General features: G+C 48.3%; 1 protein-coding gene and 1 non-coding gene across 9 annotated transcripts in view; one reads left to right on the forward strand and one right to left on the reverse strand.

The window, feature by feature from the left end:
- Positions 1 to 26,153, forward strand: part of Trpm8 (transient receptor potential cation channel subfamily M member 8) — an 82,948-nt gene that overhangs the window by 45,169 nt on the left and 11,626 nt on the right. For 4 of the 8 annotated variants that reach the window (XM_006988644.4, XM_076549553.1, XM_076549554.1 and 1 more), the window contains 6 exons: positions 443 to 659; positions 5,398 to 5,489; positions 6,256 to 6,397; positions 7,562 to 7,733; positions 10,486 to 10,663; positions 21,956 to 22,146. In XM_006988644.4, the coding sequence (XP_006988706.4) occupies positions 443 to 659; positions 5,398 to 5,489; positions 6,256 to 6,397; positions 7,562 to 7,733; positions 10,486 to 10,663; positions 21,956 to 22,146 (992 nt within the window). Of the gene's footprint in view, positions 1 to 442; positions 660 to 2,446; positions 2,867 to 3,961; positions 4,096 to 5,397; positions 5,490 to 6,255; positions 6,398 to 7,561; positions 7,734 to 10,485; positions 10,664 to 21,955; positions 22,147 to 26,153 lie in introns of those variants that run through there. The other 4 variants (XM_076549557.1, XM_076549559.1, XM_076549558.1 and 1 more) reach the window with 4 other exon arrangements.
- Trnaa-agc (transfer RNA alanine (anticodon AGC)) lies at positions 8,014 to 8,087 on the reverse strand. Its single transcript has one exon. It is a non-coding gene; the product is annotated as a tRNA-Ala (tRNA).

A 26,153-nucleotide genomic window follows, 5' to 3' on the forward strand; every position in this document is an offset into this window, starting at 1 on the left:
CTCTGGGTTGGATCTCAAGCAGGTGGGCCTGAGGTTGTCTTCAGTATCTGAGGCTGAATTTGGATTCTCTGATTACAAAAAACAAGGGTCGTGTCTTGGCTGGGTCAGCCTTAGGATCTAGTTTTGCCCTGTCTATTCCTTGTCTGTGATGGGAAATATGCCATAGCCCTTCCTGTGTGTGTGTGTGTGTGTGTGTGTGTGTGTGTGTGCCTGCCTGTACATGTGTGTGTGTGTCTGTTTGAGTACATGAGTGTACATGTGTATCTGTGTATGTAAGTATGTGTGTTTGTGCATGTGTGATTGTGTGTGACTGTATCAGTGTGTATGAATGTATGAGTGTGTGTGTGTGTGTGTGTGTGTGTGTGTGTGATTGTGTTGGTGTGTATCAGTGTGTGTGAGTATGTGTGGCTGGTGACTCTGCCCTGCCTCTGGCTTGCTCCAGGAAGAAGCCCATTGACAAGCACAAGAAGCTGCTCTGGTACTACGTGGCCTTCTTCACGTCGCCCTTCGTGGTCTTCTCCTGGAACGTGGTCTTCTACATCGCCTTCCTCCTGCTGTTTGCCTATGTGCTGCTCATGGACTTCCACTCGGTGCCGCACACCCCCGAGCTCATCCTCTATGCCCTGGTCTTCGTCCTCTTTTGTGATGAAGTGAGGCAGGTAGGCAAGAGTTGTGTTGCTCTTCCCAGGGAGAGTGAATACACATCTGTTCGTGCCAGACAAGGCACTGACCACACACCAGAGAGACTCCACATGAGTCTAGTTTACAGAACCGGTGACCTTATTGGGGTAACTGATAAGAGAGTGGGTGACTCGAAGGCAGCTACATCATCAAAAGTCCACCCAGACACGTGAAAGCTGCATCTCAGGAACTCAAAGCCTAATCTGGGGACAAATTGCTCTACCAGAGTCTCCTCCCCAACATACAACCTTGGGGAGGCACCTGTGAGTCCTGTAACTTTCCGAGTCCTCTGAGCCTCCTTGCCACGCCAAGAGAGAATGTTTCAATCTGGAGGAGAGGATGTTTCCATAAAGAGGAAACAGGGACAGCACTGGCCACTTCTCCAAGGTGCGGGCAGTGGGTAGCAGCTTCCCTACACCAAGAGCAATTGGAGCTGTTTGTGAAGTACAAATGCAATCATTATGCTGCAAGTAGATTCCTACCCTGTCTATGGACCTGAAGGTGATTTTCAAATTCTAAGCACCCCGGTGAGATCTCTTAGCATTAAATTCATGCCATGTTCCCTAACTAATGTTAACGGACAGGCATGGCTCAGCCAAGGAAGATGCCTGCCTTGGCTTTAATTGCCAGCTTGACACAGCCTGCAGTCATCAGAAGAGAACCTCAACTGAGGAGTCATCTAGAAAAGATTGGCATGGGAATATGTCTGTGGGGGATTGTCTTGATAGCTAATTGATGGAGAGGTCCCAGCCCACCGTGGACAGCACCATCCCTAGGCAGGTGGTCCTGGGCTGTATAAAAAAGCCAATTGGGCCGGGCGGTGGTGGCGCACGCCTTTAATCCTAGCACTCGGGAGGCAGAGCCAGGTGGATCTCTGTGAGTTCGAGGCCAGCCTGGGCTACAGAGTGAGTCCCAGGAAAGGCGCAAAGCTACACAGAGAAACCCTGTCTCGAAAAACCAAAAAAAAAAAAAAAAAAAAAAAGCCAATTGGACATGAGCTTGTGAACAAGTGATGTTCCCCTGTGTTCCTGCTCTAGTTTCGTTCAGCAATGGAGTGTGACCTGGAAGGAGAGGTCGAACAAATCCTTTCTTCCCTGAGTTACTCTTGGTCAGAGTGTTTGTATCAGAGCAACAGAAATAACCTAGGACAGAGGAAGAGGTTGAGAGACCTTGGACTGAGCTCCCCCATCATCGGGAGCCTTCTGCACACCCACCTTCACCATCACCAGGGACAGCTTGCCAAGCAATGAGACCTGGGGGCCTGTCCATCTAAAACCCCCTAATTCCTAGCACATCAAGTCTTGTAATAATCCCTGTGGGTTCTTTCTGGTCCTTGTGTGCAGTTTCTTAGACTGTGTAGGTTTGGGGGATCCTTGCTCTGCCATTGAATGCACACTCTACCCCAGGCCTTATGGAGCAGGTACTTAGCAGGGTAGTAGACGTTGAGGAAATTCATGTGGACGGTGAAGATGGCGCCGTCCTGACCCATGATGAAAACTGGTCTCAGGAAGTCCTTTCAGATTCTGCTGTCATTTTGTTGTCTCTTCTGGACCCGAACCTTAAAATACACACCATTTAGCAAGTGTGTGCTAGGTACACAACTCACGGGCTGTTTACAGTTTACAAAGGCCCGGTGGTGGAAGAGATTTCAGAGGACAGCAGTGCTGCTCTTGCCCTTGTAGGGCCCCGACTAGTCTAAGCACACGAAGTTGGCTTAAGTTGTCATGACAACTCTCTCCAATAGATCTTTATGTGCAGTCTTCAGGACTCCTGGTGTACGAGGGATTCCGAGGACTTGTTTGTCTGTTCTCAGCATGGGTATGATTAGTGATTATGGATGTGGGGGCTGGGAGGGGTCTTGTCACCGGTGCCCATATGTATCTGTCTTCTTGACTAGTAGGTAATCGGTGTGGAAGGTGGTGGGGTGTCAGCAGAGGTGGAGGAAGAAAGTCCCAAGACACAGACGATGGCTTGAAGAACAGTGGACTGCCTAGAGTTCTGGCGGGCTAAAGACCAAGCGGAGGATGTAGGTTGGGCTGGCCCCATTTAGTTCTAGGAAGGAAACTATTTTATTCTATCCCCTGGCTCCTGGAAGTTTTCTGGCCATCGTTGCCCTTCTGTGCCCCGTGGATGTGACACTTTGACCCCTGGCTTCAGGTCCATATGGTGTCCTCCCTATGTGCAGGTGTGTCCTAATTTCTCCACTTCCTGGGGACAACAGTCATGTTGGATCAGAGCTCCATCTTGACCTGTCCAGTTCCATCTGCAGTGACCTGATTTCCAAACAAGGTCACGTTCCCAGGTAGAGGGCTGAGGACTTCAGTCTGGAGCTATAACTCAGCCCACAGCACTTCCATATAGCCTCTGTCTCTGCGGCCGGTCTTTACTCCCCAGTCCTCTTTCTGGCTCATGATGAGTCACTAGCAGAGTGGGGCTGAAGTACTCTGTGTGATAATCAGAGTGAGGGGACACTCAGCATTCAGAGAAGAACTGCCTGGGTTCGAGGGTCAGTGGACTCAGAGCCAGTAGGGGATTAAGTCATGAGGACTGCGTGGGGAGGGAGGGGGCAGCGAAGGAAAGGGGAGGGGAGAGAAGAAAAACCCTAGCTGGAGTTGCAAATAGGCAGTAAGTGATGTGTAGTGATTTGATTTCTTCCCTTCCTCTGGGTGCATTTCCTACTGAAGAAACTCCTGAAAGAAGCAGAAACAGAGATCGCGTTGTCTTCTCTTGTACTGACCCCATCAGGGAGTCCTCTGAGCTCCCCAGGTCCTGACACATGCTCTGGTGGTCCCCAGAACAGCATCAAGCGAGGGTGATCTACTTTAGACTTCCATTTGCTGAAGCTGAGAATGTGGTGTTAATACAGGAAGGTACAAGCGAGGTGCTCATAAGTCACTCCTGAGGGTCACCATGGTCATGGCTACTGAAGCCAGAGATGAGAAGATAGACAGAGGGACCCTGTCCTCACTCCCTTTTGAGCAGAGAAACCCTGGTGGCCTTTTCTTGGAATGACTGATAAAACATGAGCAAGTCTGCAGGCTGCTGCAGTGAAATTTTGTCCTTCAGGAATCTGTCACTAGAGGGCGCCATTCCCCTTCGCTTCTGCAGAACCTTCTCTTTAGATTCCTAAACTGGGTTAGTTTCCTTCAAGGAAAAGCTCAGCAGGCCTGTGCAGTTTTACCAGACAAGATACACAGTTGTTAGGGGAGATCCCTAACCAGGACATTGTCTGCTTTAAATTGTACCTGGGGCTCAGAAACCCAATGCTCTCTGGTGACAGGTGATGTCCCTTGCTCAGGGAAGGATGCTCACAGCTAATTGGGGATTTCTAACCTAGACAGTCAACAGTACAGTCCAAGCTAACTCACTCCTAGTAGAGCTAAGCAGATGTGGTGAATGTTGGTTTAAAATGTGGTAAGTTCCACCCCGCCTTCTCCAAAAGTTCCTTTAGTTCCTGGGCCATCACGGTGAAAGAAGACAATGAATGAACACATTTCATGAACACAGCTTAGCTTCTTTTCATTTAAAACCCAAAATCTTTTCTCCCTGCAGTGGTATTCTAGGGGCCCAGGGTTCGTCTATTATTCCTGTAATACAGGTCAGGCGAGTCCTTGAGGTGAGGATGGGCTGGGATAGCAAGGATCAGAATGTATCAGACTCCCAGCAGGGAGGAAAAGGAGAACAGGTGGGCAGGGCCTGTGCCAACCCCTCTTATCTTAGCAGGCATGGAGTAGCAAATGGCTGCTGGTGCCCTGGGGATCAACACTGCACAGATGCTCCTGTGTTCTTCCCAGGGTCCTAACCTTTGAACCAGTGGGGAGCCGTGGTGGAACATGGTCTGACCCAGGCTACCCAGACCTGGGGGAGTTCACCATTCCATGGTGATCTGGCAAAGGATGCTCTCCTCCTTTGCCCACTCACGCTGTGTGCCCTGCCTCCCTCTACATTCCAGAGGGCAGGATATTGATGGGTCTGAGAAGCCCACCACTCCCAGGACGGGCACCTTAGCCACCTTGTCTTGGCCTTGGGATCTGGGATAAAGTAGGAGATAGGATATCCAAGATCCAGATAGACTTGGGTGGGTGAGTTCATGGGAAGTCACGGACATCTGTCTTTTATGGGAGTCAGTACCACACCTTGTTGAGTCCACTGCCCCCTGTTTTGAGCTGTCCCAGGATCTGGCCCTCGGGCTCCCAGTAGCCAGATTCTGAACAGGTAGGAAAATGGAAGGACTGTACAGCTAGGCTGGAGTTCTGCAAACCTAGTTTGTGGAGTCCAGTTAATAACCTTTCCTCCCTGTTCATATTTTAAAAGGGTTCCACTAATCAAGTTGTCCTACTGTGTGCGTTCTATTATAATTTTCACAGTAGATACACAATCTGTGGTGACGGCAGTCGGGGTGACGGTTGGTAACTGTGCAGTCTACACTGCTGTCCGTGGTTACCCGGCTGTACCATGTTTTCCCACACAGATCACTCTTGTTCTCTGTGGCTTCATTTCGAGAGAACGGGAGAACACAGCCCCTTCTCTCCACTCTGACAGCTGCACATGAGAGCGGCTGTCTTTCCGGTGCCCTTGGGACAATGGGGTTCTGGTAGCTAGGGCTTTGACACAGACGTCTCGACAGTGCCCTGGGAGGAGCTGAGTGGACATTTGCAAGTCTGCAGGACTGGTGTCCAAGCTGCCCATTCTTTGTCTGCCCCTTTCTTGTCACAGTGGTACATGAGTGGAGTGAATTATTTTACTGACCTGTGGAACGTTATGGACACACTAGGGATCTTCTACTTCATAGCGGGTATCGTTTTCCGGTAAGTGGCTCCTTCCACCTTCCTACCCTCAGGCATTGGGGCACAAAAAATGGAGAAAAAAAATCTTGGACATCTCAGGTCCATGGATGGGCCACAAGAGGCCATTGCCCCAGCCCTTTGGAGACACAACTTGGACAACATAAATTACTCCTTCCTCCTCATCCTGGGTTCTTCACAATTTCCCTTTCTGTTTCTCAAATAGGCTTGGGGGGGGGCATAATTAGGATCCAAGGAGAAGGTACTGGGGCTGTTGAGTGTCTTCCAATGTTGATCCATTTTGGCCCACTCAATTTAAGGCGCATGTGACTTTGGCCAGCATGCTGGCCCTGCAGTCACCCATCCAGGTATCGGTCTATCCCTCCAACCTCATAGCCAGAGTGTGTGAAAAGACAACTGAATCTCAAATGATGACCAAAGGCTAAACTGAGCCGGGGAGACGGCTCAGTCAGAAGAGTGCCTGCCATTCAAGTGTGAGGACTGTGTTCAGACTCACAGAACCCGTGTCAAAGCTGAGGATGACAGTACCCATCTGTAACCCGAACCCAGGCTGGGGCAAGATAGGCAGGTGTGGGAACTCATTGGCTGAGTCGGTGAGCTCCAGGTTCAGTGTAATCCCCTGTCTCAGAACTCAAGATGGAAAGCATCAGAGTGAGACACCTGCTGTGCACACCAGGATGCACGCACGCGCACACACACACCCACACACACCATGGTGAACTGTGAAATGTCGTGTCGTGTCCCACACATTCTCCTGTTCTCTCCACAGGCTCCACTCTTCTAACACCAGCTCCTTGTACTCCGGGCGAGTCATTTTCTGTCTGGATTACATCATATTCATCCTAAGGCTCATCCACATTTTCACTGTTAGCCGGAACTTAGGACCCAAGATTATAATGCTCCAGCGAATGGTAGGGGCCAGCAACACCAGCAGGTGTCCTCCTCTTGCTCTGCCCAAAGTCCATGGCTGACGGGAGGATTTTGTTCACGGCATAGCTTGTGGGTTTTTTTGTTTGTTTGTTTCATTTGGTTTTACTGTTTTTACCAGAGGCCACTTCCAGGGGGAGATTTTAGGTTCTATAAAGAACCAACAGTGCCGGCAAGTCACTGGGGTTTCCTGAGAGTTCACACTTTGTAGTATCTCCTATTCGAGTCTGAACAGCTCTCTCAGAGTATATGCAGGGAGGGCCTTTTATGCCATTTTTAATAGATGGGCTTATTCTAGTTCAAGGAGGTGAACGCATTTCTCTAGAGACAAATGGTTAAGCCAGATGCCTACAGATGATGGGGTCCTAAATTCCACACCCTGTAATGCCAGTGTGGGAGAAAGGCCCCACCAGGCTTGTGCTACATACACATCATGAGGACATGGCAGGCTGGGTTGTTGCTCCCCAGGGCTGGTTCTGTCTGGAAATCAGATGGGTCGCTGGATGAGCTCATGTGGACATCCCTTTCCAATGCTGAGGCTGAATGTGTGGTTTTAACTCCAAGCACCTCTCAGGCACCCAGGCACCATGATGTCAAGCTGTGTGTGCAAAACACAGCAGAAAAAAAAAGTACATTATTGTTGTCTCATAAGGGCTGCTTTGTTTTCCGAAAAAGCAATTCTGTAAAAATAATTTGGGGGTTGAAAGAATGCCAGTGTTGCCGGGTGTGGCCTGGAGCCAGCTCGCCCCAGGCAGAGGCCCTCTGGTTTTTGAGCTGGGCCCTCTCTCACAAAGCGGCCGGGTCTGAGCTTTTGGAGCCCAGCAAGCAATAGTGTAGGGTTTGGGTTTCATTCTGGGGACATCTGCAAACCTACAGGTGGTATTCTATTTTTAAATTAGTGGCTGAGGGTTGAGAAGGCAGCTCAGTGGTAGAGTACTTGCCTGGCATGCACCAGGGTCTTAACCCCCACAGTTAAGTCAGTCTGTCGGTATGAGATAAATAAGAAGTGGCCAGGCAGCTCGATGACTTAAACTCTCTGGGTCCTTGAATTTCTTCTGCCCATCTCTGTGACTGGCTAGGAATGGCCAGCCTTCGTAGCCAGCCTCCGCGGACATAGTTCTAACTGTTCTGATCTCCTCCCTCGGCAGCTGATCGACGTGTTCTTCTTCCTGTTTCTCTTTGCTGTGTGGATGGTGGCCTTCGGCGTGGCCAGGCAGGGGATCCTCAGGCAGAATGAGCAGCGTTGGAGGTGGATCTTCCGCTCTGTCATCTATGAGCCCTACCTGGCCATGTTTGGCCAGGTGCCCAGTGACGTGGACGGTAAGCCCAGCTCTGTGTGGGCAGCGGTGGGGCTGGCGGTGATGGTGCTGGCATCCTGGACCCGTCCCTGATCCTTACACCTCCTTTCTTTGCTCCTAAATAAGATCTTACCTTGTTCTCAGTTCAATCTTTACGTCTTTTTATTTCTTTGTCAGTATTTCTGAGACAAGGTCTCTAGCCCAGGCTGGCCTTGAGTTTCCTATGTAGTGAAGGATGACCTTGAATTCCTGATCCTCCCACCCTTGCTGAAATTAAAGGCATGTGTCACCATGCCTGGTTATTGTCATGCTGGGGCTTGAACCCAGGTCTTCATGCATGCTAGGCAAGTACTCTACCAACTGAGCCACATGCTCAGGTTTTTAAAAATCATGACATATCTCAGTTAGCAGGGTAGGGTGGGACAGTCCTTGCTGGTTCAGACAGGAATGTTGTCGACGGTACCTCCCTATACGTCACAATGTCCAGATTCCCGTTTATTCCTAACGCGTGTGTAGAAGATGGACGTTAGCGCCTTCGGTTGAAGGTTCTTCCATCATTAGCCCGCTCTCCAGCAGGCTGTGGAGTAAGGCTGCTGTGGCATGGTGGCCCTATTGTGCCCATACTCAGGCTGTAGAAGTCAGGTATGGGGCATACACAACTGTGTGTTCTGGGCGGACTGTGAGCAGGGATTTCATGATGCTGACAGTAGCCCTGACTTCTCGTCTTCCACCCTACCAGCACGAACTACGCTGACTGACAGTCTCCTTGAGCCAGGGCGGGTAGCATTTCTCAGCTCCTCTGATTTCCCCTCCTGTACTCTGCCTCTCAGCTGAAGCCTCTTCCAACTCTGAGAAACAGGACTTTTCCGTGCATGCAGGGGTGGAAAGGTCCTTGGGACCCTCCAGTTGGCGCTGTCATGCACTTGGTCTCAAGGACAGCTCCTTGTGCTGGTGGGTTGGGTCCCACAGAGGAGCAACACTTAGGGGCAGGCCGGGGCAGGCATGTGTGCTGTGTGCACAGTTCATCCTCTGAGTTCTTTCCGGGGCTACCTGGCACAGCCGCCTCTTCCTACACAGCCCTGCTGTCAGGGCTGAGAACAGGGGCTCTGGCTGGGTGCCCCTCCCTCCTCAGAGCCAGAGACTCGGTCTCTGTGGCCTTCTCTGAACTCACACAGACCCATATCGGCTAGTTCAAATAAAAGGTCCCCACCTCCCTTGCAGACCTGGGCTTCCTCCAAGGGCCCTGCTGGGCTTTTCCCACCAAGGCCACAGTGGTGTACATCAGAGCCTCTTTGTGACACTCCACTCCCATGCTGGGGACCAACCGGGGCCTTATACTAGCTAGGGAAGTGTTCCACCACTGAGCCACACCCCCTATATCCAGTATGTCAGACCTCTGAGGTCCTTGACAGACCCGTGTTACTGCCACTTGCTGTGACAAAATACTCAACAGAAGCCAGGTAAGGAAGAAAAGGGTTCAAGGGTGCACAGTCAGTCCATTATGGCCGGGAAGGCATGGTGGCGGGAGAGGGAGGGGGCTCATCTCATCACATCCATAGGAAGCAGAGAGAGGGGGGCGGGAATGACTGCTGATGCTCAGCTCTCTTCCTCAGCCCATGGGAAGGAACTGCCCGATTTCAACTGAGGGTTGAAATCTCTGGAATCAAGATTAACTCCCAACGCCTTCCCTGACACTGCTCCTAGATGCTGGCGCTCGCCGGCTTAGTTGATCTTCACAATCCCACAGCAACCCCAGGTCGAGCGTTCTTATCGCCAGTGCTCTCCCTGGCTCCTCTGGATCTTTCAGCTGTGTGCTGCAGCCTTGGCAGTCCTCTGGTAAAGATCTGCTCTCTGTTACAACTCTCTAACTGTGCCCGTGGCTTCCGTTAAAAGCACAGCAATCCGGCAATGCCACGCTGCTCCGTTTCCTCTCCCAACCCTCTGTCTTATGACCACAGGGCCTTGGAGTGTGCTGCCACCACTGCCTTGGGCACCTGTCCCCGCCCATTTGCTCACTCAGCTGTCACTCACCCTTCTGTTCTTTCTGAGGTGGTTTCTCTGTGGGAAGCTGCTTCTGGGTGAGCCAGTTCAGATTCTGCCCCCTTGCACCTTGCCTACTTCCTTTTGGGGCTTTGTGCAGGTTGAATCTTCAGACTGACTGAAGAGGTTGGATGCTTCTTGCAGCACAGAACAAGGCCACACTCCTTGTTCTAGTTTCTGTTGCTGTGGTAAGACATGCTGACCAAAGGCAACACTTTCAGCTCATGATTCATCACCGAGGGAAGTCAGGGCAGGAGCTTGAGGCAGGAACCAGGAGGTAGGACCCACAGAGGAGTGCTGCTTGCTAGCTCTCTGGCTGGAAAATGCTTAGCTAGCCTTCTAATACATCCTAGGTTATACCTCTACCCTCCTTCCAGCTGCCTAGAGATGGCACTTCCCACAGTGGGCTGGGCCCTCCCACATCAATCAATTAAGATAATCTCTCATAGACATGGCCATACTGATCTTGGCAACCCCTCTAATGAGACTCCCTCAGGTGACTCTAGGCTGTGTCAAGTTGACAACTGAGGCTAACTAGGATATCCTCGTCCTTTGATCTTGGTCTTAATGAAGTCCCGATTTCCCAGTGGCTGCTCAGGAAGCTGTCTGGTGGGCATGGGGCTCTGATGATTGTACCCAAGGCATCAGGTGATTCTGATCCCACATCCTCTGGTCTGCCATGGTCCTTGCTTCTCCAGAGGGGTCTCATTGACCTCCTGGTTCTGTGCCCACAGGTACTACATATGACTTTTCCCACTGCACCTTCTCGGGAAATGAGTCCAAGCCTCTGTGTGTGGAGCTGGATGAGAACAACCTGCCCCGCTTCCCTGAGTGGATCACCATCCCTCTGGTGTGCATCTACATGCTCTCCACCAACATTCTGCTGGTCAACCTCCTGGTCGCCATGTTTGGGTATGTCTGTGTCACACATTCATGGACTTCCCCTCTGGGTTGTGCCTATGCCAGGCAGGCGGGAAGAGTGTGAGCAGAGGGTAACATCTACCTTGAGGAGCTGAGAGGCCATTGGGAGCCTGGTAGTCTTTGGTGGTTGGGGGCCTTAAAGGGACCATATTACAAAAAAACAGGGTGCTCTATAGGCCATTCTTTGAATGATTTGACACCACAGACAAGCAATGTGACCAGCTCCATTAAATCCAGGCTATGCTTAGCATCGAGTCATAGTTCCCCAGAGAGCAACTGAACTGACTGCTTTTCTTATTGTTGTGGCAAAACATCAACAAAGGCAGTGAGAGGAAGGATGGGTTTGTTTTGGCTCCAGGTTTGAGGGTACCATCTATCATGGTGGGAAGTCATGGGGGTGGAAGGCAGGTGGTCACATCGTGTCTGGGTTCAGGAAGCAGAGAGCTGAATGTTGCTGCTCATCTTCCTTTTTTTTTCTTTCCCCTTTTTTATTCAGCAAAATACCCCAACCCATGGACTAGTGCTGCCCGTGTCCAGAGTGGGTCTTCTTCCCCTGTTAAACCTCTCACAGACACCCCAAGAGGTGTGTCTCCTAGGTGATTCCAAATCCAGGCACATTCCCTGTGTTAGCACAATGGCTGTAGTGCAAGTCACCTCCAAGATTCCTTGTGTATGTGTGTGTGTGTGTGTGTGTGTGTGTGTGTGTGTGCTTAAAATAAGACAAACTACCAAAACAACAACAATAACAACAACAACAAAACTATAAGCCAGGCGGTGGTAGGGCATGCCTTTAAATTTAGCACTCGGAAGGCAGAGGCAGGTGGATCTCTGTGAGTTTGAGGCCAGCCTGGGGTACAGAGTGAGTTCCAGGAAAGGCACAAAATTACACAGAGAAACCCTGTCTCAAAAAACCAAAAAATAAATAAATAAGACAAACTTATATAAGACCATACATAACATACACAACAACCCGTAACACCTCAGATGTATAATCCAAAAGTTAAAGGTCCCAGGGGTGCCATTCATCCTGAACTTGGAATGAGTAGATATCAGAGATTGCTTCTGGCACAGTTTCGTCTTGGCTTCTCCTGGGAAACACTTGCCAAGTTGCTCATGAGGCCGCTCACATAGGCTTGCTTCCATGGGTTTGCAGAGCTTCATTGGGTCTGAGCCCCACATTGTTTAGGTGTGGTGAGTTTCTCAGAAGCATGAAAGATCCTTGAAGTGGCATCTAGATCAAACAGAATGATCTTAGTGTCTTTAGCTGTGAGGAACCTCCTTGATGGTTCCATTGTGCCTCAATGATTGGTATATAATCTGCCTAACTGGTTCACAACTTACGGATTTGGTTACAACCCATATAACTGTTGTAATTTAAAGTTTGCCTTAGAATGTCAATGAATGATGGGATGAATCCATAACACGCAGATTGTTGATCTGGTTCTGATGGCCAGTTATGGTGGGGTTTCCTTCTGAATGTTAGTTCTGAGTCTAGCTAGTTTTTGAGGAACACCAAGTGTTCCTTGGTCACAACCTGAGTCGATCCATCTGTTCAAGAATAATGTTCCCAACGGCTCTTAGTGTAAAGACACCTGGGGTAGACTCTTCAGAAGCTTCTAAGAGGCATAGCTGTTTTCATAACCATTTGAATGCACGCCTTTGGATCATCTGAAAGGTGAGAAATAGCCAAGTAGCTATCTGCCAATGCTTCCAAATCATTGTGATATAGGAGACAGATAAATTAGGAACACTTAGCTCTACAGCATCTAATATAGTTGCAAATTTCTTGTGAAAAGAAAATCAGAGGTTAGAAGATGTTGAGGTAATGTTGCCTAAGCAACCACATGCTAAAAATGACATCCAGAGCCAAAGAGCCAACACTGAGTTAATGGCACCACGCTTGATAATCGAGTCTCAGAAACTAGCCTGTCACCTGCAATGTTTCCAAGATTGTCCACTGCTGTGAGCATGGGCAGATGCCAGCAGAACACCAGACAGCTCAGGGGAAACTGACCAAGCAAATCTGCAGAAATTGTGGTTTAAATGTGAACTGTCCTCCACAAGTGCAGATGTTTGAACGCTTGGTCCCCAGATGGGGGCGCTGTAACATTTAGTAAGGCCTGGCTAAAAGAAGTGAGTCCTTGGGGGCAGGTCTCAGCTCTGCTTCTGGGACCAGTTTCCTACTCTCCCTCCCTTTCACCCTCATTCCCACCTTCACTCTTTTTCGGTCCTCTGAGATGTGAGCGAGCCACCCGGCAGTTCCAGGAACTAGCTGCTCACACCATGATGAACTGAACTGTGTTCCTTCAAACCATGAGTCAGAGTGAATCTTCCCTCCCTGAACTTGCTTCCTGTCCAATCACAGTGATTAGAAAAGGGCCACCAGCAGCCAGTGCCACGGCATGGAGTTGTCAGAGGTCTCAGAATCTTTGTGCTGTGAGCTGCTATGGCAGCTGCCTGCACGGGAGGACCTCGTCCTAACCACCTGTCATCCGCCCTGTGGTTGGGAAACAGGGAATCAGGGCTGTGCTGGAACTTTCCTGTTAAAGAGATACAGGTAACAAAGAGCTGCACTTGTGTCCATGGAGGTGTGTGCTCATGGAGGTGCGTGTTCATGGAGGTGCATGCTCATGGAGGTGCGTGTTCATGGAGGTGCGTGTTCATGGAGGTGCATGCTCATGGAGGTGCGTGTTCATGGAGGTGTGTGTTCATGGAGGTGCGTGTTCATGGAGGTGTGTGTTCATGGAGGTGTGTGCTCATGGAGGTGTGTGCTCATGGAGGTGTGTGTTTATGGAGGTGTGTGCTCATGGAGGTGTGTGCTCATGGAGGTGTGTGTTTATGGAGGTGTGTGTTTATGGAGGTGTGTGTTCATGGAGGTGCGTGCTCATGGAGGTGTGTGTTCATGGAGGTGTGTGCTCATGGAGGTGTGTGCTCATGGAGGTGTGTGCTCATGGAGGTGTGTGTTCATGGAGGTGCATGCTCATGGAGGTGTGTGCTCATGGAGGTGTGTGTTCATGGAGGTGTGTGTTCATGGAGGTGCATGTTCATGGAGGTGTGTGTTCATGGAGGTGCGTGTTCATGGAGGTGTGTGTTCATGGAGGTGCGTGTTCATGGAGGTGCGAGGTCATGGAGGTGCGTGTTCATGGAGGTGTGTGTTCATGGAGGTGTGTGTTCATGGAGGTGCGTGTTCATGGAGGTGTGTGCTCATGGAGGTGCATGTTCATGGAGGTGTGTGTTCATGGAGGTGCATGCTCATGGAGGTGCGTGTTCATGGAGGTGCGTGCTCATGGAGGTGCGTGTTCATGGAGGTGCGTGCTCATGGAGGTGCGTGTTCATGGAGGTGCGTGTTCAGCTTATGTCAGTGTCTTCGGAGGAGTCTTTACACCCCACCCAGCTGTCACCTCACTCAGGGCTTCAGTGTAATGGCTCTTGTCACCTTCCTCTGGGGCACCTCTTCCAGCATCCCTGGCTTAACCTCCTTTCAGTGATCCCTGGCTAGGAGCCTAAGAGCAGCGGAGACCCTACTGTGTTCAGTGAGCCAGTCCCTCACCCCTCATTTCTAATGAGTGCTAAGCTGTCTGGAGATTGCTCTCTGAGCAAATGGCCCCAGGATGTCACCCCTGTGTGAGACCACACCACAGTATTTAGTGGAAAGCTTATGCGCCCACAATGGTGACTTCATTAGCTGCATTACAAATGTGTCCGTGGGGACGGTCTGGGGTCTTAAGAGTACTGGGGACTGACTAGATGGGATTCCACAGAAAAGCCAGAGGTACTAACCAGTCTGTGATGAGTCTGCACTGAACTCAGCCATCTGGGAGGCAGGAAGGGAACTTAGAGTCAGGGAATGGCTCAGACATGTGCAGGTGCCAGGCTCCAAGGATGGCAGGCAGCTCGGACAAGCACTCACTGACCATGCCAATTTGTGTAGCTTCTAAGAGCCATCTTCTTGCACTTTAGGAAAAATGCACATTTATTACCATATGTAGGAAAGTAGACAGAAAAGAATACCCCCTCCCCAGGCTCAAGCTAAAAGTTCGGTTGTGATATCAGTGGTCTGAGGGAAGCTATCAAAACGGAGTTTAAATTTGAAAAAGACAAAAGACAACAGTTAACTGTAACGATAATAACAAATATTGATGGAGTTTTCCCATCCAAGTGCCTTGCAGGGCCATTGTAGGGGCCCAGGCTCCTGGTGACATCACAATGAAGAGGCAAAGACAGGTCAAGTTCCTGCTGTGATTGGAAGAAATGACATGCCAATATTTAATATGGCGGCACATATTATAATAAAATAGTAAGTGACCATCAGGCCTGGTGGTACAGTCCTGTGAGCCCTTCTACTTGGGAGGCTGAGGCAGGACGGTTTCAAGTTCAAGTCTTGTGTTTGGTTCAGTCTAGGCTGCATTGCTCTATAGCAGCACCACATACTAAACCGAATTGTTGATTCAAAGGCAGGTGAAGGAAATCGCTGGAAATTGCCTCTTCCATTGGTTTTTGGAGGTTCTGTGCTTGCTCCTGCCCTCATCTCCCACATCATGATAGTTATAATTATTCTATGTCATCAGTGGCATCCTTTGAGATCTTCTCTGATCTATTTCAGAGCCCCATTCACTCTTCCCTGTCCCTCTTACAAAACCTCTTCACGTTGAAAACAGTGCAAATAGCTATCATTACGTTTTTGTTTCAGCTTGCCATTTAGTTGCTTAATGGATGTTATTCTGGTCTGAACTGACACATAACACTATGCCTGTTCATGCTTATGGCGTAATGTTGGAATGCACATAAACAACGCACAATGATTGAACTGCAAGCTGCATCTCCTTCTCCTCAGACCACCACCATCTTTGTGTTGGATGCTTTGGGCTCCTCTAGTTACTTTATTTTAAATAATGTGTGTGTGTGTGTGTGTGTGTGTGTGTGTGTGTGTGTGTGTGTGTGACACTCTGTGCACATGAGTGCAGGTACCCACAGAGGCCAGAAGAGGGTATCTAATCCCTTAGAGCTGGAGTTACAAGCAGTGTTATGGGCTACCCAATGTGGATGATGAGAAGCGATCGTGGACCTTCTCTAAAAGCAGTAGATGCTCTTAAGACTGAGCCCTCTCCTCATCCACACAGTCTAGTTGTTTTGAAGCACATTGATGTGGGCAGACACAGCTCAAGAGCCAGGGCTATCCCTAGGAACAGAAGCAGTTCTGATTGGACATTACTGGTGCGCTTGGGAAGGAGGGGCCTTAGTCCTCTGTGACACACTGAAGGGGTTACTTGTTGGGTAAAAATCTAGCTGAGGGACAGAGTGATGGCTCAGCACCGAAGAGTGCTTACTGCTCTTGCAAAGAACTAGGGTTCAGTTGCCATCCCCCCACGTGGTGGCTCACACCTGCCTCTAGCTCCAGTTCTGGGAACTCTAGCACCCCCTTCTGGCCACTGTGGGCTCCTGCACACACGTGGTACACATAAACTCATGCAGGCTCACACACATCCACTTGAAACAAAAATAAATAAATCTTTGAGAAAGGAATCTAGCTGAGAAATCTATTTGGGTTTTAATTTATTCTAAAACCTGCTGCTGTTTTCACATCTATTTTTTTATAATTTTTTTTCAGACTGTGCATTCTGATTTGATTACTCTTTCTATTTTTGTTTTTTACTACCAACTGGTTTTCATTACTGAAGTTTGGTGTTTTAAGTCATTAAAACATCTGTTGTACAAGTCCTCTCCTCATTACTCCTACTCAAAATCCTCCTTGCTTTTCGTGCATATTTAATTGTACAAAGGAGCCCAACACTCATCTTGTGAGTTTTTTCTTCTTTCTCCTTTTGAAAAAAAAATCTTGTGACTCTTTGTGGAATTATTTAGGAGAAACTGGATTCCTATACCCCAGAAAGAGTGGCATATTCCCAGTGTTCAAGTATCTGTAGTTGTCAGTAAACTTCTGTGGTTCTTTTTGCATGGAGCTCGCAGGGATTTTTTGTTATTTCTAGCTGTTTAGGGCTGTGAGCAATTTTTTTTTCTGTGATTCTTTTCAATGACTGCTTTTTGCTATATGGGAAGACTTTTCAAGATTCACTCATTCACTGTGTGACAGGTCTCCTTTGTGAATTGTCTTCCTTCTTTTCATGACCTTGTGGATGGTATCCTCCCCGCAATTCCTTCTGTCTCACTTTCTAATCACGAGAAGACGTTCTGTGTTCCAGAAGACTCTCCTGTAACTATTGAAGTATTTCCCTTTTGATCTGGAGTTATGGTGCATCACACAAACGATGGATTATAGCAATGTCGTAAACATTCCACCATCCTTCTGCTCTGTGGTCATGGCATGTTATCCCTTTAATGTACATCTGGATTTCATCTGTGCACAAGGCTATCTGAATCCCAAACATCTGCTGAAGGATAGCAACATCTCTGATCTCAGTGAGTTTCTCCCTCCAAGGGGCTTCTGCTTCTCCTCTCTCCTGTCACACTCACAGAGGGTACTCAGTTGGTCCTGAGATGACCTTCACTGCCACTCCCCACCATCAGCCCATTGAGATATGGACAGGGACAATATCTCCCTAACAGGGACTTGGAGAGGCGGTGTGGAGGGGCAGGTTTTAGGGTTTCTTGAGGAAGATGCAGAGGGCCAGTGATCACCTGGAAGACACTGAACATTGTCTTGAGTTGGTGCAGTGAGGCTAACCCCAAGCCACTCTGAGGCTTGTGTCACTGAGAGGCATTTCCACACATGAGTCATAGAGGGCCTTTCTTTGCCGAATCTAGCCTCTTCTCTACAGAAGTTAAAGCCAACTTCTAAAGACTATAAAAAAATCAGAGAGCTGTGGTGGTCGCTCAAATGGTAAAGTGTCTGCTCTGCAAGCCTGAAGACCTGAGTTCAAGCTCCGTAACCTACATTAAAAGCCAGGCATGACAGCACACTTGTCAGTCCCATGCAGGTCCCTGGGCTTGGCTACTCAGTCAACCTTGTGAGTTGCAGGTCAGTCAAAGTAACTGTCTTAACAAAAGAAAAGGTTGACAGTACCCAAGGAACAACACCTGAGCTTGATCTATGTTTTACACACACACACACACACACACACACACACACACACACACACACACACTCATGAATACATGTAAATAATACAAAAATTATCTTGGTAAAGCAATCTGATGCTTTATTATCAGCCTCCAAAGGAGGACTCCCATGTCTGTTTGACTGAATCTGGAGCTGATTTAAAAGAAAAAGAACAATCTGGAAGCTGATGTCATGGACCTTGGTTTTTAGGTGCTCATCTAGCTCCTTGAAGCCTCATAGGAGGTGAATCCAGGTTTTCACCATTTCTCAGGAGTGCTGCTCCCAGGGGTCATCTTGCCCATGAGGTGCAGAGGAAATTGCTGTTCTGACAAGAAGGGCCTGGAAGTTTGGTGCTGCAGGGGAAGACATAAGACAGTGCCTCAGAGGCAGGGACTGCAGGCTGTCTTCACAAGGGCCTTGGGCCACGTGGACACAAAAAAGTGATGCTCCAAGGCCGTGTCGCGGTCTGGACCCCTCTGCTGTTCCTAGTCTTTCTCAGGGCTGTGCAGAAACAAATGAAGGGTTGCAAATGGCCTCGTCTGCCAGGTCCTGCCCTACGTGGTCTGGAAAGCACGGAATGCGTCTCATTGAGTCTGAATGGCCAGTTCAGCCCAGGCACAGACCTGGTCCCCCGTGAGCCCCCAGAGTGAGGGCAGGAGGGAGGCACCCATGCTAACTTAACTTGCTGTGAGCATTGTACGCAACGCTCCCCCTCCATCCAGACAGCAATGTCTCTTGTATAAAACTTCGGGAAACCACATTTGACACATCCAAATGGATGCAGTTGCTCTTGTCTGGGGTTTGGAGTTTTGAGCAGTCTGTCCATTTTGGAATAGGTGTGTGAAATTGTAAGATGCTCTTAGAATTAGTGACTGAAGTAAAGATAGTTGTTCTGGCAGAAGGCAGAGAGCTGTGACTTCTGGAAGATTCTTAGCTGGAGTGTCACTAATCTGGGGTGGTTCTGTAGTTCTGAGCCACTGCTGTGGCAGATGAGGTCCGTGTTTTTTGTAAATGGCAAAACCAGCTGAGGATGGGGAAGACAGTAACGACGGCAGGTGGAGCATTAGCCTCCCAGCAACCTGACCTATACTGGGAAGAAGTGCCAGGTGAGCTATGGATCCACAGTCCTGTTTGCTTTGTACCTAAAAGCTCTACTATGAAAACTAGATGAAAGGATCAGCCAGGCAGCCACTGGCATGCCTCACAGGAGCTTATGCATGCGGGCATTCAATAAGCATGGGTTTCTAACCTTTAAAGACTTCAGTGTGTTCAAAATGCACACTGCCCACATTGCCAACTACTTTGTAGTTAACCCAAAATGACAAGTCATCCAGTTAAACTCCTTGGAAATGGAGTGGAACTATCATAACACCACACATTTTGCTCTACTAATGTGGGACAGACCTGGGATAGATTGATAGACCAAATCCTAGCGTTAACACTTCAAATTGCCTACCCTTTCTGTGCCTCAGTTTCCCAATCTGTTTATCATAGATGATAAGATAACTTACAGAGTTATTTGCATAAATTAATCAGCATAAATAGGCTGCCTAGAATAGCGTCCTGTAGGGACTGGGACTGTAGCCCAGATGGTAGAGGGCTTGCCTATCGTGTATGAAGCCCCATGTTGGATCTGAAGCACCACATAAGCCAGGTGTTTGTGGCTTATGCCAGCAATCCATTCCTGAGAGATGGAGGCAGGAGAGTGAATAGTTCAAGATCATCCTCAGCTACGTAGTGAGCTGGAGGTGCTTGGACTGTAGGAGAGCTCAAACAGATGAAAAAATCAGTGCCTTGCATATTGAAAGTGTTTTCTATTTTATAGCTTTGGTGTTTTGGTAACTCAAAAGCCATTACCATAAAGAGTTATGGATAGAACGTAAAATCGACATTTTAGTAATTATGTGCAGCACTCAGACTTCTTACGTGGTGCTTGGAAAGTGGAAGGGCAGGAGAAGCAAGCCCAGCTGAGATGCTGGAGAAGCCACTGCCAGTGACAGATCCACTTCTCCCTGGAGTCATGAGTTATATGGTGAGACTGTGCCCAAAGTATGAGTTCGAGCCTCGTTATTTCCACTTAGCATATCAAATTTTTCCAAAGTACAAAAATTATTTGTAAACCTGATTTCAGTGGCTGCATAATGAAATCACACTTATCATCTATAACCAGGGGGCCTGTTCTCGGTGTTGAATGTAGAGATGGTTCTTTTCTCTTAGGTAAGGGGCACAGGTGTCTCTCATCTGCAGCATGTGAGGAGCCATGTGCGTGCATCCATGTCTGTATAGATTTATCACTCTCTCCTTATCCCTAGCTTGAACTTCCAGGAGTGAAGTCAGTGGGTCAAAATGATGAACCTTTTTAAGGCTGCTTAAAAACAAACAAACAAACAAACAAACAAATGAAATGAAAAACTTTTAAGTCGAGCTAAACATGTTCTAGGTTAGTAATCAGCCACCACATCCTCTCCCAACCACTATCCTGCTATTGCTGCATTCAATATGGGAAGAGAAGCAGAGATCAGAGTGAGTTTCTCTGGGCTCAGCAAAATTCAAAGAAATGGAAAAATGTTCTTTTGGTTAGAAAATTGAGAGCCTGTGTCTCCATTAAGAGACAATTTTTCTTTGGAAATGTGCTTTTCAGATTCTTCTGGGCTGTGGTGTTGTATATTTCATGGCGCTCACGGTTCCTATAACTCGGTGGTGTCTGGCAGAAACTTCCATTAGGCTTATCAAGAGTTTGAAGAGGGTGTGAGTTCCTGCCTGGTTAGTTCCCACAATGCAGCTGTTGAACACTGCCTCATCCAAAGGGACATATACTTACCCAAATGAAACACGATCCCTAGTGGCTTGCTCAGATGAAACACTCGTATGACGTTTCTAAACTGTGGATGAACTCAAAAAACCGCCGCCTGGTTCTCAGCTCCATTAACTCCAACTGCGGAGGAGAGAGCTGAGCACCGCCAATAGGCTGGCTTGTAGTCTTCACAGTCAACGAGACAGAGCTGTTCCTTGGGTGGAGAGAGACAGCTCTTTCTCATCTTGGTTTCCAGAAATTGTGCATCTGTTAATCTCCACATGTTTACTGTAAGGAAATGTATCGGCTCAGGGCCCTCCAGACCAAATTCTCAGCACAAAGGAGATTTATTTGCCCCAGAGGGACAGAGGGCAGGGAATAAGAAACAAAGACAGGAGATGGAGGACAAGGGAGAGGGGGAAGGGACATTTGTCTATAGGACAAAGGACCGCCTCTGTCTAGAGGAGAGACAGGTGTGGCACACAGGCAAATGGTGGCTTATAAAGGTGAAGGGGAACCCGTGTTAGGAGGAGGTGTTTGATTTTAATTGGGCATGTTAATTCGGTGAGCCAAAGGGGGATTTTGATTGCTCGACTTTGGTAGTCAGCCTCAGGAAGAGGGATTGGCCTAATAAGGGAGTGGACCTTGCGGACAATAGTTTAGAAATTACTAGGAAAAAATAGGGGACTGTATTTAGGAATGTAAAGGCAGAGGGAATTGGGGTCAAAGGTGAGGCCTGCCAGAGTCATATGCTTGAGTGGCCTAAAGTCCCTTCATTTGCGGTTCACAAAAAGTCAGATCTGCCCTTCTTGACACACCATAGGGCAATCCTCAACATTTCTTTCCAAATGTCATTGTGTATGTCTCTAACTGGGATCTGTATAGCTCACAGATGACAGTCCTTGGTGACAGCCTTTCCTAGAGTCCCTCTCCCCTTCTCCTGCCAAAGCTTGCTCCCCAGCCTTCCCTGACCCTAGGGGAAGGCATCCTAGAGGCAGCCATTTTGTCAGAGGCTCCTGAGAAATGCTAAAAAGCTTTCTCCAGACTGTTTCAATTAGACACATAAGGGGGATAAAACATTCCCGAGGGAGTCAGCATCCCTGGCCACTTTGCAACTAGCACAATCGCAGATTGATGAGCAAAGGGTATCATCGAAAGGTTTGGAAATTAGGACCATTTTGAAGTTCACTGGACATTTTTCATGTGCGACCAGAAACAAAAAAAAAGAAAAGAGAACCAAAGCCAGATCAGCACTGAGGCCAGCAGGTGGCTTGGGCCAAGCTGTCCTGGCTGTGGTATCAGCATGGATCCCTCTGATCTGCCTGGCGTAGGCCACCCTGGATGGCTGCTGCCCAGGAGTGTTACCCCCGTAGGCAAATGGGGTGATGGATAATGCATGTCTCTCAGCCGCGTCTCCCCTCTCCCCCGCCAGCTACACGGTGGGCACCGTGCAGGAGAACAACGATCAGGTCTGGAAGTTCCAGCGGTACTTTCTGGTCCAGGAGTACTGCAACCGCCTCAACATCCCCTTCCCCTTCGTCGTCCTCGCTTACTTCTACATGGTGGTGAAGAAGTGCTTCAAGTGCTGCTGTAAGGAGAAGAACACGGAGTCTTCCGCCTGCTGTGAGTGGGGTCCCTGGCCGGGGCTCGGGTTCTGGAGCTGTGGTTCATTTCAAGGGATGTGTGGTCTGAGTCACTACAATCGGTTCACTGTGTGTCTCTGCAGATCGGGGTCAGGCCAGCCAGTGCATGCCTCAAGAGTCAGGGTAGGTTGGGAAGTACTCCAGGGCTGCTGGGCACGACTTGGGGACGAACACAATAGTAACAACATAAATAAGGTATTAATTACCCTAGTAGGATTCATGGATAGTGTGAGACCAGGACTTTGGTTTTGGGATTTTACTTTATTTTATTTTTGCCACCTACTACTTCTGTGAAGTTATTTTTTGGGGAGGTTTAGCTGGACTTTGAACAGGGTGAAGTACTTTTGGGGTTGCTTTCTATCACTATAATGAAACACCTCAGGTAATTAACTTAAAAAGAACAGTGGTTCACCTGGCTCAGTGCTGGAGATTCCAGTTCAAGACTGGGTGGCTCCATTGCCTTGGGCCTGGCAGAGAAGGTGTGCCAGAGCAGATCACTTATATCAGTAGCCAGGAAACGGGGTGACTCAGAAATGGGTTTCAATATCACCTTTCAGAGCCCGCTGGGTCCTTCCTCTTGAAGGTGCCACCACCCCACAGTGCCATCTTAGAGGGCAACCTTTAACACATGGGAATTTGGGGGGAACTCATTCAACTGGTATCACCCTACTTCTGGTCCCCAAATCATCATGTCTGTCTCACAATGCAAAAGACATTTATTTCATTCTTACGGTCCCTGGAATCTTAACTATTATTCCAGTATTGTTCAAGCATCTAAACTCAAAGGCTCATCTAAGACTTCACGAAACCTCAGATGTGAGCCTCTGCCAGTGTTGAAGGTACATACTTCTAAGGTCCAGTGATGGGGGCAGACGCAGGTAAACATTTCTACCCCAGAAAGGAAGGATAAGGGATAGAAAGGAGACAGCAGCCCAGGGCAGAGGAAAACCCAGAAGGGCTAGTTTCAGATCCTAAAGCTCCGTGCCTAGCATCTGGGGAACACTGAAGCAGAGAGTGACCCCCCCCCAAAAGGGCTGCCCTGCCCCTGTCAATTCACTGGTTACAGTCCACGGCGCGACTCTCCAGAGAAGGTTTTGTTTGCTGCCCATGGCCTACAGCACACCTTTGGCACCTCTGCATTCCTGGGTCTCCATTACAGTACCTCTCTTCACAGCTCCACAACATCCTTTGACAATGGTCGACTGTGTGTGGTATTCTGGTCATTTTTGCCCCACGGTATGTGAGGAAATGGACGTGAACTTCCACTACCAGATGTACATATCATTTCTCTTTGGTGGAATTCCAAACATTACGATTCAGAAAGTTAAAATATCACTTTCCCAGATATGAAAATTGGTGGCAATATGACAGATTTGAAGCAGAAATAGCCATCATTTTTGTGGGATCCTTCACATCAAACTGGGAGTAAGATATTCATGGCTGACCTTCAGTCCCATCCCAAGACTTGACCTACAGCCTGGTTTTCAGAATATAAATGCACCCCCAGTTTTCAATCAGCCTGCAACAGGAAGGCTCTTCATACTCAACTTTAACGGTGTCACCCACCTTGGGGGTGTCATTAATGTCATTAACCAGTACACAAGCGTAATTGTCTGTCTTGATGAAAATATTTTGACAGCTTGGATAAGTGGCTGTCTTTCTCCCTACTATTTTGCCTTGGAAAACGAATTGAGCCCTGACTGACTAAAGGAGTGGAAGTCTTCATGTTCAGGATGGGAACTGTAAATGCAGATCTAGAAATCTGAATGTCCTCAAAACCCACATCCAAAGAGCAGAGGCATTTAGTGGCATGCCCAGGTCTATATTTGATTCCTTCTGAATATTGTGTAGATGAGTATCTCCAGGATCTGGGAGAAGACTGAGGGGCAAATCAATGCCTTAGGAGGCCTTCCACATCTCTTTGTTTCTTGAACAATGAATAAAAGTCATAATGAGGAAGAGAACCTGGGGAGGAGGCTCCATTGACAAAAGCCTTACCTCCCAAGTGCGAGCACTTGGGTTCAAATCTCTGGCCCACAGGGAAAAGGCCAGACATGGTGGTGTGTGTCTGTTATTCCAATGCTGGGGAGGCAGAGACAGGAGGATTTCTACAGCTTGCTCTCTAGCCACTCTAACCCATCCGTGGGCCCCGAGTTTACTGAGGGGCACTGCCCCAAAGAAAAAACTAGACAGTGGTTGAGGAAAACGCCTAATGCTTGCCCTTTGGTCTCTACACACATGTATATACTTGTGCATGCACACAGGTACACAGGCTATGTACACATGAACATGCACACACACACACACACACACACGTAGATACACATACATGTACACACATACATACACACATGTAACTTTTTTAGTGAGGATGGTTTTGACTCAGTATAAAGACAAAAGCAGAGTCTAGCTAACATTCAGTATTTTCTGAAACTGGAATGAATGTTCTAGAGAACTGCCCATCACTCTGACTCAGGCTGGGCATAGACTGACGGGCACTGGGTGAGGTAAAGGTCCATCCTCTCAGGATCTAATGCACTCAGCCTGGCATCAGCAGAACCAGGGAACTCAGTGTCAGGAAGGCAGATCAGCTCCTGGCTTCAGGCTTGGAGGAGGACAAAATATATCTCATCGAGGCAAGATAAGAACATTAACTGTAAACAGAACCCCCTGGCCTAGCCAGGAGGAAGGAGTTTCAGCTTAAGGAAGCAAATGGGTGTGTCAGAAATGTCTGTTATTTATCCTCCCTAGGGAGACACTGGGAGAGAGACGCTCTCTGGACAGTTGGAAGAAGCCATGGCACCTGTCCTCTCCTAACAGATCTTACTCTCAGGAGGACACAAAGACACAGAAGGCCAGGCCCTCTCTCCCTAGTGGTGGTGGTTGATGGGGAGGGAGCCAGAGCCCAGTTCCCTCAAGGGAGACTCTCTAGCTCACTTGCCACCTCTTGGAGAGGGCTCCTTCCAGAAACCACAGCACTCTGCCTGGCCCAGGGACTCCAGCAGGCAGCTCATTCCCTAAGTGCATTCTGTGTTTGCCTCCAAATGGAGGGGAGGTTATAAATTTTGAAATTGCCCTTCTTTGGAGGAAAAACTACAAGATTTTTTGTTTTTATTTCAAATAATGCTCAGAAAGTCAGACTCCAAACTTCCTTCCTTCCTCCCCCCCTCCCTTGTTTGGCAATATCTTCAAGTCAGAAAAAGTATGCTGCTTGCTAATTGCACTTTTAGAAACCATGTTGTTTCTTTTCTGATTTGGAAGGCAATATATAGTCTTTATAGAACATTTGAAAAATACAGAAAAATACAAGTAAGGATATGCCCACCATCCAGAGGTAAATATCAACAACTGTCATTGATTTCTGTGGGAATATATATTGCCTGGACTGTCGTATGCATATACATTCACAGAATAATTGGTCGTATGCATATATATCCACAAAATAATTGGTGCATTTATATAGCTGATGATATACCATAAACATGTTTAATATCTATAAACAATATGTATGCTAAGAATTTTAACTAGGAAATAGTCTAGTGTATGGGTGTATCATAACTAATTTGACCAAGCCCTTATTGTTAAAAGTATAGTTTGGCTAGGCTCTTATTTCTAACTTTTGATTGTGCGTGCGTGCATGCGTGCGTGCGTGCGTGCGTGCGTGCGTGTGTGTGTGTGTGTGTGTGTGTGTGTCTGTCTGTCTGTCTGTCTGTCTGTCTCCATGTGAGCTTGTGTAGATAGGTGCAGGTGCCTGCAGAAGGCAAGGCACTGGAGTCCCCCTGGAGCTAGAGTGATAGGTGGCTGTGAGCTGCCCAACGTGGGTACTTGGAACTGAACTCAGGTCCTCTGGAATAGCAGCTCACATTCACAACCACTGAGTCATCTCTCCAGCACCTGGGTTGATTCTTAGTAATATATGATGTCATGATAAAAAGTGATATATGTGAATTTGAGCACATGAATCATCTTAATGTTAATTCTAGAAGA

This window comes from Peromyscus maniculatus, chromosome 13, assembly GCF_049852395.1.
Source record: "Peromyscus maniculatus bairdii isolate BWxNUB_F1_BW_parent chromosome 13, HU_Pman_BW_mat_3.1, whole genome shotgun sequence".
NCBI lineage: Eukaryota > Metazoa > Chordata > Mammalia > Rodentia > Cricetidae > Peromyscus > Peromyscus maniculatus.